Source organism: Leucoraja erinacea, chromosome 22 (assembly GCF_028641065.1).
Source record: "Leucoraja erinacea ecotype New England chromosome 22, Leri_hhj_1, whole genome shotgun sequence".
Taxonomy (NCBI): Eukaryota; Metazoa; Chordata; class Chondrichthyes; order Rajiformes; family Rajidae; genus Leucoraja; species Leucoraja erinaceus.
Window position 1 is genome coordinate 30561365 of NC_073398.1, and position 21125 is coordinate 30582489.

The 21125-nt window shown below is 46.0% G+C and overlaps 1 protein-coding gene across 1 annotated transcript in view; it reads left to right on the forward strand.

The window, feature by feature from the left end:
- The window catches only part of plxna4 (plexin A4), a 485825-nt gene that overhangs the window by 258223 nt on the left and 206477 nt on the right, over nt 1-21125 (forward strand). The window contains 1 exon segment of the mRNA XM_055653389.1: nt 19853-19953. Coding sequence (XP_055509364.1) covers nt 19853-19953 — 101 coding nt within the window.

Here is a 21125-nt window from a genome sequence, read left to right on the forward strand (position 1 = left end):
GCATCGCTGGAGAACATGGAAAGGTGACAAATCAGCCTGAAGAAGGGTCTTGACCCGTAAGGTCACCTATCCATGTTCTTCAGAGATGCTGCCTGTCCTGCTAAGTTACTCCAGCACTGTGTGTCCTCTCTAGGTTAGTGCTGCTGTGGCTGTATAAAGATTACAGTGCCCTGATGTCCTGTTTTTGTCTCAATTGGTGCTGGGAATCTAATGTCAGCAAAAATGAATGTCTCTGGTTCAGTTCATGCCTCTTTTGCACCACCTTCAATGTTCATACTTTCGTGTCAATCCAGTATTTTACTCATTGTATTGTGGGTCTGCTGTCTCTCATTAGGTGTGTGATGGATGGGTATATCAAAGGACTTGTGCAGACTTGAGTTTGCTTGTGTGTGGCCTGCAGGATGCCTGCATTGGAGCTAGGCCTATGGGGGAGGCCCCATTATATCCAAGTACTTGGCAGATTAGGTTGCCATCCTGACAGGCAATGGTGGGGAGGTGGCACCTCCAGACTCAGAGCCAGACGTGACACTGATGTCCCAGACAAGAATGGCACAGGCCGGCACTGCGGTACAGTTGGTAGAGCTGCTGCCTCAATGTGCCAGAGACACGGGATCGATCCTTTCCTCGAGTACAGTAGTACGTGACCACCAGCCTCAGGAATAGTTTCCTCCTAACAATCATCATGCTCTTGGAACATGACACAAAACTAACCTCAGGTGTTGTCTCACAGCACCAGAGACCCAGGTTCAATCCTGACCTGAGGGGCTGTGCGTTTGGAGTTTGCACGCTCTCCCATGAGCTTCCACGGGGTGCTCTGGTTTCCTCCCACGTTTCAATGACGTGCGGATTTCTTAGGTTAATTGGCCTCTGTAAATTGTCACCTCGTGTGTAGGGAGTAGATGCGAATATGAGATAACATAGAACTAGTGTGAAGGGATTGAATGTCGGCATGGACTCGGTGGGCCGAAGGGCCTGATTCCATTGCTGTATCTCGAAACTCTAAAAGATAACATAGTCACATAGAAACTAAAACTCTGTGTTACTGCCCTTGTTCTATCTATCTTGGCGGCCATCGCATCTGTGGTCAAGATCGCGTTTGAGAGGCCTTTGGACAGTAAGTAGTTAAAGAGAAATTCGGAAACAAAGAACTGCAGATGCTGGTTCATGCCAAAGATAGACACAAAAGTGCTGGGGTAACTCAGAGGGTCAGTCCGCATCTCTGGACAAAAAGGATGGGTGACATTTCGGGTCGGGACACACAGTGTGTCTGAAGAAGGGTCCCCACCCGAAACGTCACCCACCCTATTTCTCCAGAGATGCTGCCTGACCCGCTGAGTTATTCCAGAGTTTTGTGTCTACCTTAAGAGAAATTGAAACTGGGTGGAAACTGGATGAGGAACTGCATTAGCTCTGATGTTATTGAATGAGGGAGTAGATTGTTGGATCACTGGTCTCTTGCCCAACACAAACTGAACAGCTGTTCCAATTCCATTCTGGGTCCTCCCACTCCAAGAATTTGAGATGCGGCCAGTTTATTGTGGTATCATTGTGAAGCCACATTATTGTTTCTCTCTTTTGAGGGCACTCTTTGTTCCCTGTACTGAAGAAAACACTCATTGTTTTTCTCAGCAGTAAATCAGTGAGTGCCAGTAATCACAACTTTAATGGCTAAATCTGGCAGATTTTTCATTTATCTGAAGGGGAGAATTTGACTTTGGGAATAACGTCTGCCCGATATTGGAAAGGAACATTGGCAAGTCCCAAACTAGTGATGATAATGATCGTAGATAAAACAAATAAAGGATTGTTAATCTGGTGATTTATTTTTCATTCTCTCTTTTGAAAATTAAATCTGTAGACCAATGCAGTTTTCTTGAAAGGATAAATTTGCAAATTATGTGGCAACTTGGTCAATGAGTTGGAGATAGAATTGTGTGAGCCATGAGCTAGCGAAGACTTTATGTCTGGGACACGTGAGAACATTTTACTCCTGGACCTCAACTTGGCTTCCTAATGCCCTTGTCCCACTTAGGAAACCTGAACGGAAACCTCTGGGGACTTTGCGCTCCATCCAAGGTTTCCGTGCGGTTCCCGGAGGTTGCAGGTGGTTGCCGGAGGTTGCAGGTAGTGGAAGCAGGTAGGGAGACTGACAAAAACCTCCGGGAACCGCACGGACACCTTGGGTGGGGCGTACGGCCTCGCGAGGTCGGTCCCACTTCGATCGCCAGAGCCGTATAGAGTTGTGCGGAGCTGGTCCTGAAATCGCGCGGGGTTTCGAAAAACTGACCGCGTTCAAAAATTCCGCGTGGCAACGGCCTGCCGGCCCGCAGCCGTCTCGACGCCGTACGTCACGCACAAACTTCCCGCGGACTTCGCTCGAACTTCACGTAAATCACTCGACCTCCGCGCGGCCCCCCGCTTCCGGTTTGGTCGCGCTCCCCGCATGCAGTCGCATGCTCGTGGGACAGGCCCTTAAGGCAGCAACTCTACCATTGCACCACCGTGCCGCTGAGTATTGTGCTTAATCATCTACTGCATTCTGATATTATATATCATCTGTGTGTATTGTGCTTATGGGCCTGTTGTGCTGCTATAAGTAAGAAGTAAGAATTTCACTGTTCCATTGACGGCACATATGACAATTAAACACTCTTGACTCTCTCGACTGGATCAGTTTGTGAAGGAAATGACTGCCCACGAAGCATTTTCAAGCACAACAAATTGAATTCCCAGTCTAAAAGATGGCAGAGATATTTTGTCTTCTTTTCCTTCCACTTCCACAGTGAGGGTCATAAAAGCCAACAAGGTAGAAATGGAAAACCAAATTATTGTTAAAACAAAATGCATGGGCCTACTTTATAAATAGATTAAACGAAAATCAGAAAAATACCTTCATAGATAAGTACTTTGATCGGGCTCGTAATAATAATAATTTGAACAACTTAATTCCTTTCTAATTTTTTTTCAGTATAATATAATCCAATTTGGTAATGAATTTTAAGATAATTAGATTTTTATCTTCTAACACACTTCAGCTGTATATCAAGCTCAACCTGATTATCTAACACAAAATGCTCTCTGAGGTAGTGAAGTGTGTACGGGACTGACTGATTTTATGTTGAACAACTGGCTGTTTCCCAATTGAGTAATTTTTAAAGGGCTTCACCCTTCCAAACCAACAACCTCACACTGTAACAAATACAGGTTTGTTGCTGCAGTCACAGTAGCTGAACAAGTGCACATATTTAGCTCATTATTGATAGACACAAAAAGCTGAGTAATGCCCCTGTCCCACTTAGGAAACCTGAACGGAAACCTGAACGGAAACCTCTGCAGACTTTGCGCCCCACCCAAGGTTTCCGTGCGGTTCCCGGAGGTTGCAGGTAGTGGCAGCAGGTAGGGAGACTGACAAAAACCTCCGGGAACCACACGGAAACTATCGCAAAGTCTCCAGAGGTTTCCGTTCAGGTTTCCTAAGTGGGACAGGGGCATGGCTCAGCGGGTCAGGCAGCATCTCTGGAGAAAATGTCACCTGTTCTTTTCTCCAGAGATGCTGCCTGTCCCGCTGAGTTATTCCAGCATTCTTCAGTGTAAACCAGCATCTGCAGTTCCTTCCGACACATAACTCATTATCGAGCTTGTGAATATGTGCAAATCAAGGATAAATGATGGATTTTGGGTCATCGGAGTGTTTGGAGCCATCGAACAGCTGCTTGATTTCCAGCCCGAAATGCCACCTCTCCAGGTTACTCCAGTACTCTGTGTCTTTTTTGGTAATCCAATATTGTTGTGTCTTCAAGAATTTCTTTGTTCCATTCCTGGTGTAGTCATCAGTCTGAGTATTGAGTATAGAAGTTGGGAAGTCACGTGGCAGTTATATAAGATGTTGGTGAGGCCACATTGTGTTAAGTTTTCGTCGCCATGTAACAAGGAGGTAGTTGAGGCAGGCACTATCGCAACGTTTAAGGAGCATCTGGACAGGATAGGACAGATTTAGAGGGATGTGGGCCAAACGCAGGCAGATGATGCTGATGAGGGCAGTTGTATTTTTGTGCTCTGAACTTTACACTGTTTCACTGCTTTCTGTTGGTTAAAGGCTGATGCCCCTCTGGGATGTTCCCCGGAGTCTCCAGTAAGGAAAGATTTATCACACAGAGTAAAAAAAGACTGGGGGGGAAAACTCAGAGGACCACATTAATAAAAAGGAAACAACTGAATTATAATCATGTGCTTTTGCTTCTCTGAGTTGAAAGATGGGGATGTAGAATTTGATCACAGATATCCAGCTAGATATTCTCATGGGTTCATGCGATTGGAGCAGAATGAGGCCATTCAGCCCATCAAGTCTACTCCATCATTCAATCATGGCTGATCTACCTCTCCCTCCTAACCCCATTCTCCTGCCTTCTCCCCACAACACCGGACACCCGTACTAATCAAGAATCTATCGAGCTCTGCCTTAAAAATATCAATTGATGGCCTCCACAGCCTTCTGTGGGGCAATGAATTCCACAGATTCTCCACCATCTGACTATAGTAACTCCTCCTCATCTCCTTCCTAATTTTGTTATTCTGAGGCCCTGGCCTCTGGTGCTAGACTCTCCCACGAGTGGAACCATCCTCTCCACATCTGCTCAATCCAAGCTTGCACTCGTTCCTGCAAAATAGCCCGGTCGTGAGGTGTGAGGTGTGAGGTGGTGTCACTGTACATAAACTTTAAATACTCGACAGAGGGAAAACATGTCAGTTTGCGCTGATGACCCAGGTGGGTGATGATGGCAGCTTTGGACGTGCCCATTTATTTTAATTAAGGGGAGCTCATTGATACCATTGGCGTAGCTATATGCCTCCATGTTCAGATGGGGCAGCATTGTTGGCCTTGGCATATTGGGCCGAAGTACCTTTTTCTGTACTGTATGATTCTGTAACTCTGTACTCTGTGTAATGTACTTTTATATATATAGAGGAAGGAACTGCAGATGCTGGTTTAAGTCGAAGGTAGACACAAAATGCTGGAGTAACTCAACAGGTCAGATACAAAAGGGCCGAATGGCCTACTTCTGCACCAATTGTCTATAAAATGCTGGAATTACTCAGCGGGAAGTCTGAAGAAGGGTCTCGACCCGAAACGTCACCCATTCCTTCTCTTCAGAGATGCTGCCTGCCCCGCTGAGTTACTACAGCTTTTTGTATTTACCCTATATATAGATACGTCTGTGTGTATATATGTCTGTCTACATATATATGTATTCATATGTGTGTATATATTTTATCTATATAGACACATTAAAACAAGAAATATATTGTATATTAAATATATCATATTATATATTAAATATATATCACATAAATATTTAATATTATGTTATTATATAATATTAAATATTATATATATGTATATATAAAAGCACCTGTGCATCTCTTTGGCTCTGCGTTTTTGCATGTCCATATTTGTATGTGTATATCAATATGTGTGTGTGTGTGTGTGTGTACCTATCTGTACCTGTGTGCCGGCACGTATATACAGACTCTTTTTTTGCAAAACACGATCACTTCTGACACTTTCCGCGTGAAGTAATTATCCACCTAATGCGTTCTCAATTTCCTTCCATGTTCTCTCAAAGAACCATTTCACCCCCTGCTGCCTGATCGCTAATCTTCCTTACTGTGCCATGTCCAAACATTGCAACAAAGCTGAAATAGTTTCAAAAATAAATATCATTTTGTTATTGAGCTGCGGCCTGAATGCGGAGGATTTATCTGCAGCAAATAGGAAAATGCTCCTCCTCATGGATGTACCACATGCCGAAAGCTTCGTCTGTTCATACTGACTGACCCGCTGATAGATAAGTGAAGGGCATTTCATGATGATGAAATTATTCCCATGGTTTAGAATGTGCTGTTATATCCCGTAGGGGAATTCCCCGCAAGGATATTGGTAAAGAGTGCGTAATATTTAACTTCTTAGGGCAAAGGAATTGTAAGGAGGGTAGAGAAAACAGTTAAAGGACATAGAAACAGGAAACGCCTAAACTAACACAGTCAATCGGGAAGGTTCGGGGAGACACGGTGGTGCAGCGGTAGAAATGCTGCCTCACAGAGCCAGGGACCACGGTTCGATCCTGACTGCGGGTGCTGTCTGTACGGAGTTAGTACGTTCTCCCTGTGACCGCATGGCTTTTCTCCAGGTGCTCTGGTTTCCACCCACACTCCAAAGACGTACAGGTTTGAAGGTTAATTGCTTTAGGTAAATTGTAAATTGACCCTAGTGTGTAGGATAGTGCTAGTGTACAGGGTGATCGCTGGTCAGCACGAACTCAGTGGGCCGAAGGGCCTGTTTTTACTGTGTAACTCTAAAGTCTAAAGTGTAGACAACTGGACCGTCCTCTCACCAACCAGAGAGCAGACCTGACCTCCCATCTATCGCATTAGAGACCTTCCAACTATCTTTAATCGGACTTTACTGGGCTTTATCTTGCACTAGAAACTATTCCCTTTATCCTGTGACTGTACACTGTGGCAGGCACGATTGTAATCATGAATAGTATTTTCGCTGGCTGGACAGCACATAACAATAAACCTTAACACTGTACCTCGGTACACGTGACAATAATAAACTAAACACAATGGACAATAGGTGCAGGTGGAGGCCATTCAGCCCTTCGAGCCAGCACCGCCATTCAATGTGATCGTGGCTGATCATCCACAATCAATACCCCGTTCCTGCCTTCTCCCCATATCCCCGGACTCCGCTATGTTTAAGAGCCCTATCTAGCTCTCCTTTGAAAGTATCCAGAGAACCGTCCTCCACCACCCTCTGAGGCAGAGAATTCCACAGACTCACAACTCTCTGTGAGAAAAAGTGTTTCGTCGTCTCCGTTCTAAATGGCTTACCTAAATTCTAATATCTAAATTCTAATTTCTAAATCAACTAATATCTAAATTTTAATTTCTAAATAAACTATACGAAACTGTAACACCACTGTGCCTTAACATTGATACATTTTTTGGGCTCCGTCTTTACATAGGAGGATCCATCTCAGTAGGGAGAAATTTGCAGCTAGTCAAGCATGACTCCCTGTGCCAAAACACCTCTGAGGAAGTATTTGCTGCAATAATTTTGCAGTTCAATGGTGCAAACTAAACCTCAGTAACTAAAGTGGAATGCCACGCACACTAGTCCATTATCAGTCGTTAAACCCAGTGCTAGCTGGTGGTCTGATCTACTAAACCAAGACATGCTCTCAGTGAGATTGGGCTGTGGTTTGCCTTCATCATTCACATCAGTACCTCTGTTCACAAAACATACAGGCTGTTGACTTCCTCGAGGCCACTTAATAGTAAGTTTAGTTTTGAGATACGGCACGGACACAGGCCATTCGCCCCACTGAATCCGCTAGGACCAGCAATCCCTGCACACTAACACTACCCTGCACACAATAGGGACAATTTTACATTTACACCCAGCCAATTAACCTACAAACCTGTACATCTTTGGAGTGTGGGAGGAAACTGAAGCACCTGGGGGGGGGGGGGGTGATTTTTAACTTCACAAGCACCCTTTATGGGCGACTATTTGTATACCTTTGCAAGGAATGCAAGCAAGGAATTTCACTGTGAATTGTCACATGTGGCAATAAAGTATTCTATCCTATTCTAATCTATTCACTGACCTTTCTGTCCTGGGCCTCCTCCATTGTCAGAGTGAAGACAAATGCAAATTGGAGGAACAGCACCTCATATTTTGCTTGGGCAGCTGACATCCCAGCGATATGAACATTGACTTCTCTAACTTCAAGCAACCTTTGCTTTCCCTCTCTCTCCATCCTTGTTTGTCTCTCCATCATTTGTCTGCCTCGTTGTCAACTTCTATATTTAAGAGGGAGTCAGATGTGGCCCTGGTGGCTAAAGGGATCAGGGGTATGGAGAGAAGGCAGGTACAGGATACTGAGTTGGATGATCAGCGGTGCAGGCTCGAAGGGCTGAATGGCCTACTCCTGCACCTATTTTATATGTTTCTATGTTTCCTTTCCTCCAACAATGAACCAATCTACATTTCCTTGATCGCCATCTTCTTTGATCTGTTCTTTTCACACCACACATATTATTTGGACCCTTCCATATCTCGTTACCCTCTCCCCTGACTCTCGGTCTGAAGAAGGGTCTCGACCCGAAACCTCACCCATTCCTTCTCTCCAGAGATGCTGCCCGTCCTGCTGAGTTACTCCAGCATTTTGTGCCTGCCTTCAGCGCTTCAGGAAGAGGGATAAAATAAATAGTGCACGCAAGCTGAAGAGTTTGCGGGAATCGGGACTGAATGGAAAGAATATGGGGGCAAAGAGACAATTATTATGTCAAGAAATTAGACTTTAATATTGACGTCAACTGCAGAAAAAGTGGCAATTCCATTTTGTCAGGCACATCCTCACACACACTTTGACTGTCATTACTGGCTGTGATTTTTCCTCCTTGACAGCTCCATATAAAGGTCAGGCAGGTGGCTGCTGCTGTCAGTAACCAGAGAAATGGTCAGAGCAACAAAAGCCCTGCCACTGCTCAACACTGCTGCAATGAAAGCCCAGTGTCATTCCTCCCTGACCAGCTCCTCTCAAATGGATCTGGACCAATCAGTGAAAATTCTCCTGCTTACCAACAAGTCACAAGAGGCACATACTCAAGCAACAACCTCTCCTGATAAGAATGGTAACAACAAATAAATAAGCTTCCACAGAAATTTACTCATTTAATAATCTTACATCATTTTAGGTTACGTTAAAAATACTCCAGTGCCTTGAAAAACAGGGACTTTTAACATCCAAGAGATTAATTAGACTCTAGATCTGAAGAAGGGTTTTGGCCCGAAACGTTGCCTATTTCCTTCGCTCCATAGATGCTGCTGCACCCGCTGAGTTTCTCCAACACTTTTGTCTACCACAGTGTCATTAGCCTGGAGTGGATGGCAACTTTACCCACTCCGTCTCCCTGTCTCTCTGTATCTCTGTCTCCCTGTCTCCCCGTCTCCCCTTCTCTCTCTGTCTCCCTGTCTGTCTCTGCTCTCTGTCTGTCCCTCCTCTCTCTCTCTCTCTCTGTCTCTCTCTCTCTCTCTGTCTCTGTCTCTCTGTCTCTCTCTCTCTCTCTCTCTCTCTCTCTCTCTCTCTGTCTGTCTGTCTGTCTGTCTGTCTGTCTGTCTGTCTGTCTGTCTATCTCTCTCTATCTCTCTCAAAGAAAGAAAGAGAGAGAATGAAAGAGACTGACGGGGAGCGAGGGAGAGAGACAGAGAGTGAGACAGACAGACAGAGACAGAAAGAGGGAATGAGACAGGGAGGGAGACAAAGAGAGAGATCGAACCCAGAATCGAACCCAGGTCTCTCGCGCTGTAAGGCAGCAACTCTACCGCTGCACCAACGTGCCACCTGCTGGCATTTAAGACACTCTTAGCTAGGTACATGGACAGATGGGGAATTGATACGGATCATATCCAGGGAGAGAGAGATTGGTTTAACTTGTCATCATGTTAGGCACGGACATTGTGGGCTGAATGGCCAGTTGTTGTGCTGTACGGTTCTATATTCTATTTGGTAGAGTCTCATTCATCTCTTGGATGTTAAAAGTCCCTGAATTTCAAAGCAATGGAGTATTTTTAACGTAACCTGAAATTATGTAAGATTATTAAATGAGTAAATATCTATGAAAGCTTATTCATTTTTTGGTACCATTCTTAACAGGGGAGGTTGTTGCTTGAGAATGTGCCTCTTGTGACTTGTTGGTAAGCAGGAGAATTTTCACTGATTGGTCCAGATCCAGGGAGGATAGGAATAGGAGAGTGTCACGATTGGGTTAGATGAAGAGGTTGGAAAGAAAGCGTGCAGTTAAAAACAAAACATCTTTGATGCATTGAAGTGAATGGTTTTCTCCCGAGGCTCTGGTTTCCTCCAACATTCCAGAGACGGACAGGTTTGTAGGTTAATTTGGCCGGTAAAAATAGTAAATTGTCACAAGTGTGTGTAGGATAGTGTGAGTGTACGGGGTGATCGCTGGTCGGCGAGGATTCGGTGGGTCAAAGGGGCCTGTTTCCACGCTGTATCTCTGAATGTTTAAAGGTAGTTGAGCTGACAGCATTAAGACCGATATGTACATGGGCAGGAAGGGTGTAAGAGGGATATGGGCCAAATGCCAACCTGTCACTGTATGTCATGTTGTCACTTGCGGGCGGAGCACCAAGGCAAATCCCTTGTATGTGAATACTTGGCCAATAAACCTATTCATTCAAGAGGGGTATGGGGCAAATGGGACGAGTTTAGATGGGGGCACCTTGGCAGCATGGCAGAGTTGGGCCAAAGCCCCCGTTTCTGCACTGTACGACACTATGCCTCCAAGAGAACTTGGAAAAGTTAAATATAAATCAAAGTTAAGTCTCGAAGGAGGATAGAGGAGAGAACAGGACAAAAGGCGAGATGCAGAATAGGGTGTAAGGCGGTAGAGATTAAATGAATAAAGTGATGATGGTACAAAGAACATGGGGGTGGTAATGAGGCGTGAAGAAAGATAAGATGGGTCTAAATGCGAAGAACAGAATCATCATCAGAACTAGGGGAAGTTAATGTTGCATTTGGGTCTGCAATGCGCCTAATGGAATGATGATGAGCTGCTGCTTGAGTTTACATTAGGGTTTGTTAGATCAATGTAGGAGGCCAGGGACATTAGGGCTGTTTCCACCCACAGCTCATTGGACTTACGGGATAAATCGCTACCTGCTGAGTAAGCTATTGCTCTCTCATCACGTGAAAAAACAGCATCTGAGCATTGGACGTGCAAGTTATAGGCTCAACAGAGAGCGCTTTCTGTACGAGTTCTATGCACATTCTGCACTTGCTCTTCATGGGGGTGGGAAAGAATCTTTGTGTTGCTGCGTTCTATCGGCCTTTACTCAAATAATTCACATCTCTGCCGCCACAAAAACGCATCTCCAAAACGTTACGGGGGGAACACAAAGCGCCCATCGCACAAACCAACCTCCCTTCCATCCACTCCATTTATACCACACTCTGCCTCGGCAAGGCCAGCAGCATAATCAAGGACAAGTCGCACCCTGGCCACTCCCTCATTTCCCCTCTCCCATCGGGAAAAAGGTATAGAAGTGTGAAAACGCACAGCTCCAGATTCAGGGACAGTTTCTTCCCAGCTGTTATCAGGCAACTGAATCATCCTACCACAACCAGAGGGCAGTCCTGAACTATTATCTACCTCATTGGAGGCCCTCGGACTATCCTCGATCGGACTTCACTGGCTTTGTTTTGGACTAAACGCTATTCCGTCATAGAAACATAGAAAATAGGTGCAGGAGGAGGCCATTCGGCCCTTCGAACCAGCACCTCCATTCATTGTGATCATGGCTGATCCTCCCCAATCAATAACCCGTGCCTGCCTTCTCCCCATATCCCTTGACTCCACTAGCCCCCAGAGCTCTATCTAACTCTCTCTAAAATCCTTCCAGTGATTTGGCCTCCACTGCCCTCTGTGTCGGGGAATTCCACAAATTCACAACTCTCTGGGTGAAACAGTTTTTTCTCACCTCGGTCTTAAATGATCTCCCTTTTATTCTAAGACTGTGGCCCCTGGTTCTGGACTCGCCCAATATTGGGAACATATCATGTGGCAAGGTGGGCCGAAGGGCCTGTTTCGCTGCTGTATGACTCCACGATTCCATCTATGACTATATGTGGAAAAAGAACTGTCAGGGTTAATGTTGCCTGAAGATTTTTATTGGCTGAGTTAGAGAGGGAGACAGAATTTTAGAGTCTTGTTGTCAGGCAGTGATAATAATGGCGGGAGGTTTCATCGAATGACTTGTGAGTCTTTGTCCTCTTTACCTACTCCAAAGTGTCTACTGCAAATGCACCTCCAATCCTGGGCCTCCTCAGGTGAAGTGCTCTCAGTGTTGGTGTGTGAAACCGAGAAAGACTGTAATGGATTTTTGATAGCTGTAATTATTGAAATATGTCACACAGATGTGGCCAAGCAACTTGACAACACTTTAGGGTAATAACTGCTCGAGGTTAGATTGCCAGATCTCGTGGAACATTGATTGAGGGATGATTTTACTTCTTTTTGATATGTCGAGGTGATATTTCTTGTTTCTGGTCATAGCCCTGTCCCACTGTACGAGTTCATTCAAGTGTTCTCCCGAGTTTGCCCTGATTCAAACCCGGAGATTTACGGTAATGGCCGCTCGTAAGTACTCGGGGCTTGGAGGCATATTTGGTGATGGAAGGTTGAGTGGTGGTGCTTACAGCACAAGATGCGAACCCACTTTTCATTGTTTGGTGGAGTGGGAGTTAAAGTCAACCACAATCCAAATCAATTAGGAGCAATAAATCTATGAGCGGCATAGGTTAGTACGGGTGTCTGGGGTTATAGGGAGACTGCAGGAGAATGGGGTTGAGAGGGAAAGATAGATCAGCCATGATTGAATGGCGGAGTAGACTTGATGGGCCAAATGGTCTAATTCTGCTACTAGAACTTATGAACTTAGATAGGATAGACAGCCAGAACCTTTTTTTCCCAGGATGGAAATGTCAAAGACTAGAGGACATAGGTTTACGATGAGAGGGGCACATTTTAAAGGAGATGTTACAGACCGGTTTTTCCGTACAGTGATTGGTGGGGGCCTGGGATGCACTGCTAGGAGTGGTAGTGGAGGCTGACGCGATCATAAGGTCATGTGAAAGGAATAGAATTAGGCCATTCGGCCCATCAAGTTTACCCTACCCTTCAATCATGGCTGATCTATCTCTCCCTCCCAACCCCATTCTCCTGCCTTCTCCCCATAACCTCTGACACCTGTGCTAATCAAGAATCTATCTATCTATCTATATCTATCTATCTATCTATCTATCTATCTATCTATCTATCTATCTATCTATCTATCTATCTATCTAATCTATCTATCTCTTAAAAATATCCACTGACTTGGCCTCCACAGCCTTCTGTGGCAAATAATTCTACAGATTCACCTCCCTCTGACTAAAGAAATTACTCCTCATCTTCCTAAAAATAGTCCTTTCATTCTGAGGCAATGGCCTCTACTCATAGACTCTCCCACTAGTGGAAACATTCTCTCCACATTCAATCTCAAGTTCAAGTGAGTTTATTGTCATGTGTCCCTGTATAGGACGATGAAATTCTTGCTTTGCTTAAGCACACAGAAAATAGTAGCCATTTACTACAAAACAGATCAATGTGTCCATATACCATTATATAAATATATACACACATGAATAAATAAACTGGTAAAGTGCAAATAGCAGAAAGTGGTTATTAATAATCAGAGTTTTGTCCGAGCCAGGTTTAATAGCCTGATGGCTGTGGGGAAGTAGCTATTCCTGAACCTGGTTGTTGCAGTCTTCAGGCTCCTGCACCTTCTACCTGAAGGTAGCAGGAAGATGAGTGTGTGGCCAGTCTATCTATCCAATCTATCCAAGCCTTTCACTATTCTGTATGCTTCAATGAAGTCCCCCCTCATTCTTCTAAACTCCAGCGAGTACAGGCCCAGCGCCGACAAACGCTCATCATATGTTATCATTTCTGGGATAGTTGCATTGAAGAGGTTTTTATGAATATGCAGGGGATGGAGGGACACGGATCACTGAGTAGATTAGTTTAACGGCACCACGTCCGGCACGGGCTTTGTGGGCCGAATGGCCTGTGCTGTACGGCACATCGTACAATGATCCTATCTGATGAATGGCTGCTTTCAGTCTGAGGCATTGTGTGCTTGCAGGGTTTTTTCTTGTGTGGCGATCCCTGCTGTAAAGTAACGAGCTTCAGTGTTCGGTGTGGAGCGAGTCTCCCTGTAGGCAAACACAGGGACCGAGATTCTTCACGTGGCTGTGCCCTCAATTGATTTTTTTTGTGTGATTTTTCTCTCTCTCTCTCTCTCTTTCTCTCTCTCTCTTTCGGCTTTTGCACTTTTCCGAAATGAGAAGGTATTGAGCGCTGTGACTGACGAGGGGGCGTGCTGTCTCATTCCGTACGCTGTTCCCAGTGCTTTCCGAGCGAAAGCCAGTGTTTGCCTGCTGCTGCTGACTGCCTGACTGTTTTGGCTGACATCTTCAATAATGGATTGTGTCAGCGACTGTAAGCACAGCACAGCTGAATAAAGCAATTGGCTTGCACAGCATTGAGTATTGATCAGTATTTTATTTATAAAGGGCTGTTATTTTGCTGATTTATGTTCATTGTCCCTGCTTGCCAGGCACGGTCTGTACATGTAAACTCCGAGCATGGCAAGCTGTCTGTCCGTGGTCCGCTTTGTTGTCAGCCCTTAGAATCGACCAAATCACAGTCAATTAAATACATTTCACATGCCTTTGTGCAGCTGAGCACTGCAGTTTGTGCATGCACAGCAAGATCCAAATATCAGAAAACTAACTAATACAATTAGCGGTTAAGGAAGTTAGATGCTACTTTCAGTTGCTTTTTGTTTCTGTGGGGATCATTGTCGTGAAGTCTCTTGCCCAGAGTTGGTGAATCGAGGACCAGAGGACATATAGGTTTAAGGTGAAGGCTGCTCGACAAACATTACCTGGTGAGCCAGATGTCTAGAAAATTGGATAGAGAAATAGTGCTTTGATATGTTGTCAAACTGGAAAGGGTACAGAGAAAATTTACAAGGATGTTGCCAGGATTCGAGGGTCTGAGATATCGGGAGAGGTTGGGCAGGCTGGGACTCTATGAGTCTGGGTACGTGAGTGTGTGTACGTGAGTGTGTGTACGTGAGTGTGTGTACGTGAGTGTGTGTAGTGAGTGTGTGTAGGTGAGTGTGTGTACGTGAGTGTGTGTACGTGAGTGTGTGTACGTGAGTGTGTGTACGTGAGTGTGTGTATGTGAGTGTGTACGTGAGTGTGTGTACGTGAGTGTGTGTACGCGAGTGTGTGTACGTGAGTGTGTGTAGGTGAGTGTGTGTACGTGAGTGTGTGTACGTGAGTGTGTGTATGTGAGTGTGTGTGTACGTGAGTGTGTGTATGTGAGTGTGTCTACGTGAGTGTGTGTACGTGAGTGTGTGTACGTGAGTGTGTGTGTGAGTGTGTGTACGTGAGTGTGTGTGTACGTGAGTGTGTGTACGTGAGTGTGTGTACGTGAGTGTGTGTGTGAGTGTGTGTACGTGAGTGTGTGTACGTGAGTGTGTGTACGTGAGTGTGTGTACGTGAGTGTGTGTACGTGAGTGTGTGTATGAGTGTGTGTACGTGAGTGTGTGTACGTGAGTGTGTGTGTACGTGAGTGTGTGTACGTGAGTGTGTGTATGAGTGTGTGTACGTGAGTGTGTGTACGTGAGTGTGTGTAGGTGAGTGTGTGTAGGTGAGTGTGTGTACGTGAGTGTGTGTACGTGAGTGTGTGTACGTAAGTGTGTGTACGTGAGTGTGTGCTGGTGAGTGTGTGTACGTGAGTGTGTGTACGTGAGTGTGTGTAGGTGAGTGTGTGTACGTGAGTGTGTGTACCTGAGTGTGTACGTGAGTGTGTGTACGTGAGTGTGTGTACGTGAGTGTGTGTACGTGAGTGTGTGCTGGTGAGTGTGTGTACGTGATTGTGTGTACGTGAGTGTGTGTACGTGATTGTGTGTACGTGAGTGTGTGTACGTGAGTGTGTGTATGTGAGTGTGTGTGTACGTGAGTGTGAATAATATGGGGAAAAAGTTCTATTATTCCTTAAATCTGAAAAGGGTCCCGACCCAAAATAATCGCCGGAACTTAGAAGAAGCGGAAATCACTTTCGACCATTAGGGAGACTGACAAAAACCTCCGGGAACCGCACGGAAACCTTGGGTGGGGCGCAAAGTCTCCAAAGGTTTCCGTTCAGGTTTCCTAAGTGGGACAGGGGCATTAATGTGCGGGGATTGGTGCGGACTCGGTGGGCCCAAGGGCCTGTTTCCGCGCTGTGTCTCTAAACTAAACTAAACTAGTGTGCGGGATGATTAAGTCGGCACGTATTCAGTGGGCCGAAGGGCCTGTTTCTCTCAAACTAAACTAAACTAAATTGTGGCAGCATTTAGGGTAAATTGTTAGTGCTGGAGAAGTGAAATGTGGTTGAACTGCACACTATTCTTCGGCTTTCGTGTCCATCTTCCGTGTTTCAAATGTTGACATCGCTGTCACCGCCCGTCCTGAAAAGGGCGCAAGCTTCCGGCGACAATCAGTGGGAGCCATCACTTGTTGCAACAGATGATGGTGGTAGCAGAAGGTACACAAAATGCTGGAGAAACTCAGCGGGTGCAGCAGCATCTATGGAGCGAAGAAAATAGGCGACGTTTCGGGCTGAAACCCTTCTTCAGACTGATGGGGGGTGGGAGGGGAGAAGGAAGGAAAAAGGGGAGGAGGAGGAGCCCGAGGGCAAGGGGATGGGAGGAGACAGCTCGAGGGTTAAAGAAGGGGAGGAGACAGCAAGGGCTAGCAAAATTGGGAGAATTCAACATTCATGCCATCAGGATGCAAGCAACCCAGGTAGCAGAATTAGCTTGGGATACTTCCACTTCCCAGCCCCGCGATGTGGATGCTTCTGCTATGGGGCCTCTGGACACCATTAAAATGGGCTGAAGGTGGTTCCTTATGTGACAGAGAGCTCTCCCTGTGCAACGCTGAGCAGCGTCAAATGCAAAACATGAACGCCCTTTTCATGCAGCTGCTGCTTTGGAGAGCATGTTGTTTTTATACGAAGCAGACTTGTGTTAAATGCTGTTTACTCAACATTTCATAACTGTGTATCATATTTCATGTACCTTAAATCAATTACCACCTATCTTCCCATAATTTATACGTTGCATTCGCAATCTGCATTCTCAGCATCGTCAACCAAATGTCACATCACTAATCTTATTAATGAAATATCACATCATATCCCAGCAATCATGTTTTGCAAATTGCATCTTGCACATGGCTAACCAAATATTGGCTTATTGCTGTCACGTATACTGAGGTGCTGTAGTAACTTTGGAGATGGGGAATGCATCCTTAGTATATGGGGGGCCAGACAAGGGCCTGATAATAGTGGGGGAAAAACTGTCCTTGAATCTATTGGGAGATGGCTTCAAGCTTTTGTATATTCTGGTCAGTTTGAGAGGGATTGACTGGGGTGTGAGTGGTCCTTGATTATGTTGTCTGCTTTCCCAAGGGGATGTGAGGTATGCATGGAGTTGGGGGAGGGGGGGGGGAGGGGGGTGGTTATGAGGCTGGTTCACATCATGGACTGGGTTGCACCGCAACAGGGTTACACAGGGCGGTCACGGTGGCGCAGCGGTAGAGTTGCTGCCTTACAGCGACTGCAGCGCCGGAGACCCGGGTTCGATCCCGACTACGGGTGCTGTCTGTGCGGAGTTTGCACGTTCTCCCCGTGACCTGCGCGGGTTTTCTCCGTGATCTTCGGTTTCCTCCCACACTCCAAAGACGCACGGGTTTGTAGGTTAACTGGCTTGGTAAATGTAAATATTGTCCCTAGTGGGTGCAGGGTAGTGTTGATGTGTGGGGATCGCTGGTCGGCGCGGATCCGGTGGGCCGAAGGTCCTGTTTCCACGCTGTATCTCTAAACCAAACTGAACTCTCTGCAAATTGTTGCACTCTTGGGCACAGCATTAGGTGAACCAAGGTGTGATACATCTCAATATGATGCTTCGATGGTGCCTCCATATAAATGAGTAAGAGTCATTCGAGACGTGCCAAATATCCTTGGTCTTCTGAGGAAGGAGAGGCCACAATGTCAATGTGGTTGGACCAGGAAAATTCATTGGTGATATTTATGCCGAGAAACTTGAAGGTCTCGTCAATCTCCACTTGATGAGACACGATTGGTGTAGACTGCGGAGATTTCCCCACCTTGCTTTCTAAAGTCATTGACTAGCTCCTTAATTTTGCTAACATTCAGGGAGGGGCTGTTGTCTTGACACCATGCTGCTAAGCTCTCTGTCCCCACCCTGTACCCTGTTTTAGCATTATTCAATCTCCACTATGGGGCTGCCATTTTCAAACCGAAGAGAAAAAGAAGAGCTTTCATGCTGTCGACAGAGTTTGGCTGTAGAGTCGGATCCAGTAACAGAGAAGAATGCTGAATTCTAGGTCTGGGCGTTTGGAGATGACTTTGGTTGGAATTATGGTGTTGAAGATGGAGCTGCAGTCATTGTAGTGTGGAGTCGGTGTCCTTGCTATCCAGATGTTCCAGGGATGAATGTAATGCCAGGAAGATGGCATCTGCCATGGACCTGTTTGCGGTACCAGACAAATTGTGGGGGATTTTGGGGTTGTTTGGGAGGCTGGAAATGATGTGCCCCATGACTAGTCCCTCAAAACAGTTCATGATAGTGGATACTTTACGTATACATCACATCTACCCCTTCACTTTAATTACATCCCAAGAAGCACTGCGGGGTTTGTCAATAAGGCACGCATGCTTGCTTGTTTTTGGCCCCCGGGTGATAGTGGGCTTCTCAAATCACGTGGGCACTTCAAATAGAGTCATCGGGGCTTACAGCATGGAAAAAGGCCCTGCGGCCCAACTTGCCCACACCGGCCAACATGTCCCTTCTACACTAGTCCCACCTGCCTGCATTGGGTCCATGTCCCTCCAAACCCATCCTATCCATGTACCTGTCTAAATGTTTCTTAAACATTGCGATAGTCCCTGCCTCAACTACCTCCTTGGGCAACTCGTTCCATACACCGACCACCCTTTGTGTGAAAAAGTTACCCCTCAGATTCCTATGAAATATTTTCCCCCTTCACCTTAAATCTATGTCCTCTGCTTCTGGGCAAGAGACTGTGCATCTACCTGATCTATTCCACTCATGATGTTGTACACCTCTGTAAGATCACCCCTCATCATCCTGCACTCGGGGGAATAGAGTCCAAGCTTGCCCAACCTTTCCCTATGGCGCAGGCCCCTCGAGTCCTGGCAACATCTTTGCAAATCTTCTCTGCACCCGTTCCAGCTTGATGTCTTCTTGGCTCAGTCTGGGTTTCGGGATCTGTTGCATGGACCTTGGCTTGGGCCTTGTGTCTCTGGATCTGTGGCGCTGGCTGGCTGGCCCAGAACGTGTATTGTTCCGGCCCTCAGTTCAGTTTTGTATTTGTATTTTTTTTTTTTGTATATCTTTATTGTCATTTCCTGAGTATTCACATACCCAGAGGAAACAAAAAAACGTTGCTCAACCAGTGTCCATTCAGTGTGCATTAAAAATAAATAGAAATAAAAATACATGTATCATGAACAAATTTAACACTCTACTAAACATTCAACAGGCGTTCCGATCGGCAGCGGCACAACAGTGGCTCTGCTGCAGTGTGTCCAGGTTGGGGGTTTGTGCGCGATACTTGGCAGGGGGCAAAGTCCATTTAGCAGTCTTATAGCCTGTGGGAAGAAGCTGAGGAGCATCCTGCTGGTTTTGCAGCTAATGCTCCTGTACCTCTTCCCAGATGGCAGGATGGAGAAAATGTCATGCGATGGGTGGTAGGGGTCTTTGATGATGGAGATGGCTCTGCTGATACATCTCTTCCTGTATATGTCCAGCAGGAAGGGGAGTGGAGCACCAATAATCCTCCGTGACAATCAACTAACAGTTTAGTTGATTGTCACGTGCACCGAGGTACAGTGAAAAGCCTTTGTTGCGTGCACTGTGTTAGTGGTTCTGATACTGTGCCTTGCACTGTGTGGTGCAGACTCAGTCTCTGGGGCCTTTCATCCAGCATCACAGTGCATATCAGTTTAACGTTCTATGCTGCGTATGTGTCTGGCTATCAATGTCTTTGCAGATATAACCTGATTGCTGATTTGACCTTTTTATCTAAATCTTCCCTGTTTTCTTTGGTTGCAGCTGACCAGGGTCCCCGTGGAAGCGTGTGGGCAGTACAAGACGTGCACGGATTGCTTGGGATCGGGAGACCCTCACTGCGGCTGGTGTGTGCTCCACAACACGTGAGTCTCGATACAACTACTTCCATAACTGCTGATCGTCCCGTCCGGAACATACGACAATAAAACACTCTTGACTTAACTTCTTGATGTGGGGGAGGATGTTTCCACTAGTGGGAGAGTCCAGGACTAGAGGTCACAGCCTCAGAATTAAAGGACGTTCTTTTTAGGAAGGAGATGAGGAGAAATCTCTTAAAATCTATCGATCTGCCTTAAAAATATCCACTGACTTGGCCTCCACAGCCTTCTGTGGTAAAGAATTCAACAGATTCACCACCCTCTGGGTGGTGAATCTGTTGAATACTTTCCCACAGAAAGTATTCTGTGAATTCTTTACCACAGAAGGCTGTGGAAGCCAAGTCAGTGATATTTTTAAGGCAGAGATAGATAGATTATTGATTACTATGTGTGTCAGAGGTTATGGGAAAGCAGCAGGGGAGTCGGGTTAGAAGGGAGAGATAGATGATTCTGTACAGAGATAGAGAGATAGAGAGATAGAATGGCAGAGTAGACTTGATGGGCTGAATGGCCTAATTCTTCTCCTATTATGACTTGCAACGTTACTGCCGCTGTGCTAGGCAGCAGCTGTGCAGTGAAGGGGAGGATGATTTGTAGCCAGTGGGTCAGTGGGTGACCAGTGATCCTCTTGTACACTGGCTGTATTCTGTCAAAACAACACTCCATGCCTGCTTGGGGCTCGAGGGCAGCAGTGATGGATAGTTCACCTGGATTAATGTTTAACATGCTCGCTTTGTATTGGGTTGCCTGGGCAGTAATGAGGCAGGAGAGATCACCTGCCTGCTTCAAACCCTGCCTGACTTTCATCTGCTTGTTGAAAGCGGGATGAAAAATCATTCGATATCAAGGGACTTTGGGAATCTGGGATGGACACAAATCGCTGGAGTAACTCAGCGGGACAGGCGGTATCTGTGGAGAGAAGGAATGGGTGACGTTTCGGGTCGAGACCCTTCTTCAAGATTCAAGATTCAAGAGAGTTTATTGTCATGTGTCCCTGATAGGACAATGAAATTGTTGCTTTGCTTCAGACTGATGTCAGGGGATTGGGCGGGACAGAGATAAAATGTAGTCGGAGACAGTAAGACTGGTGGGAGAACTGGAAGGGGATGGAGAGGGAGGGAAAGCAAGTGCTACTTGATGTTGGGAATCTGGGATAT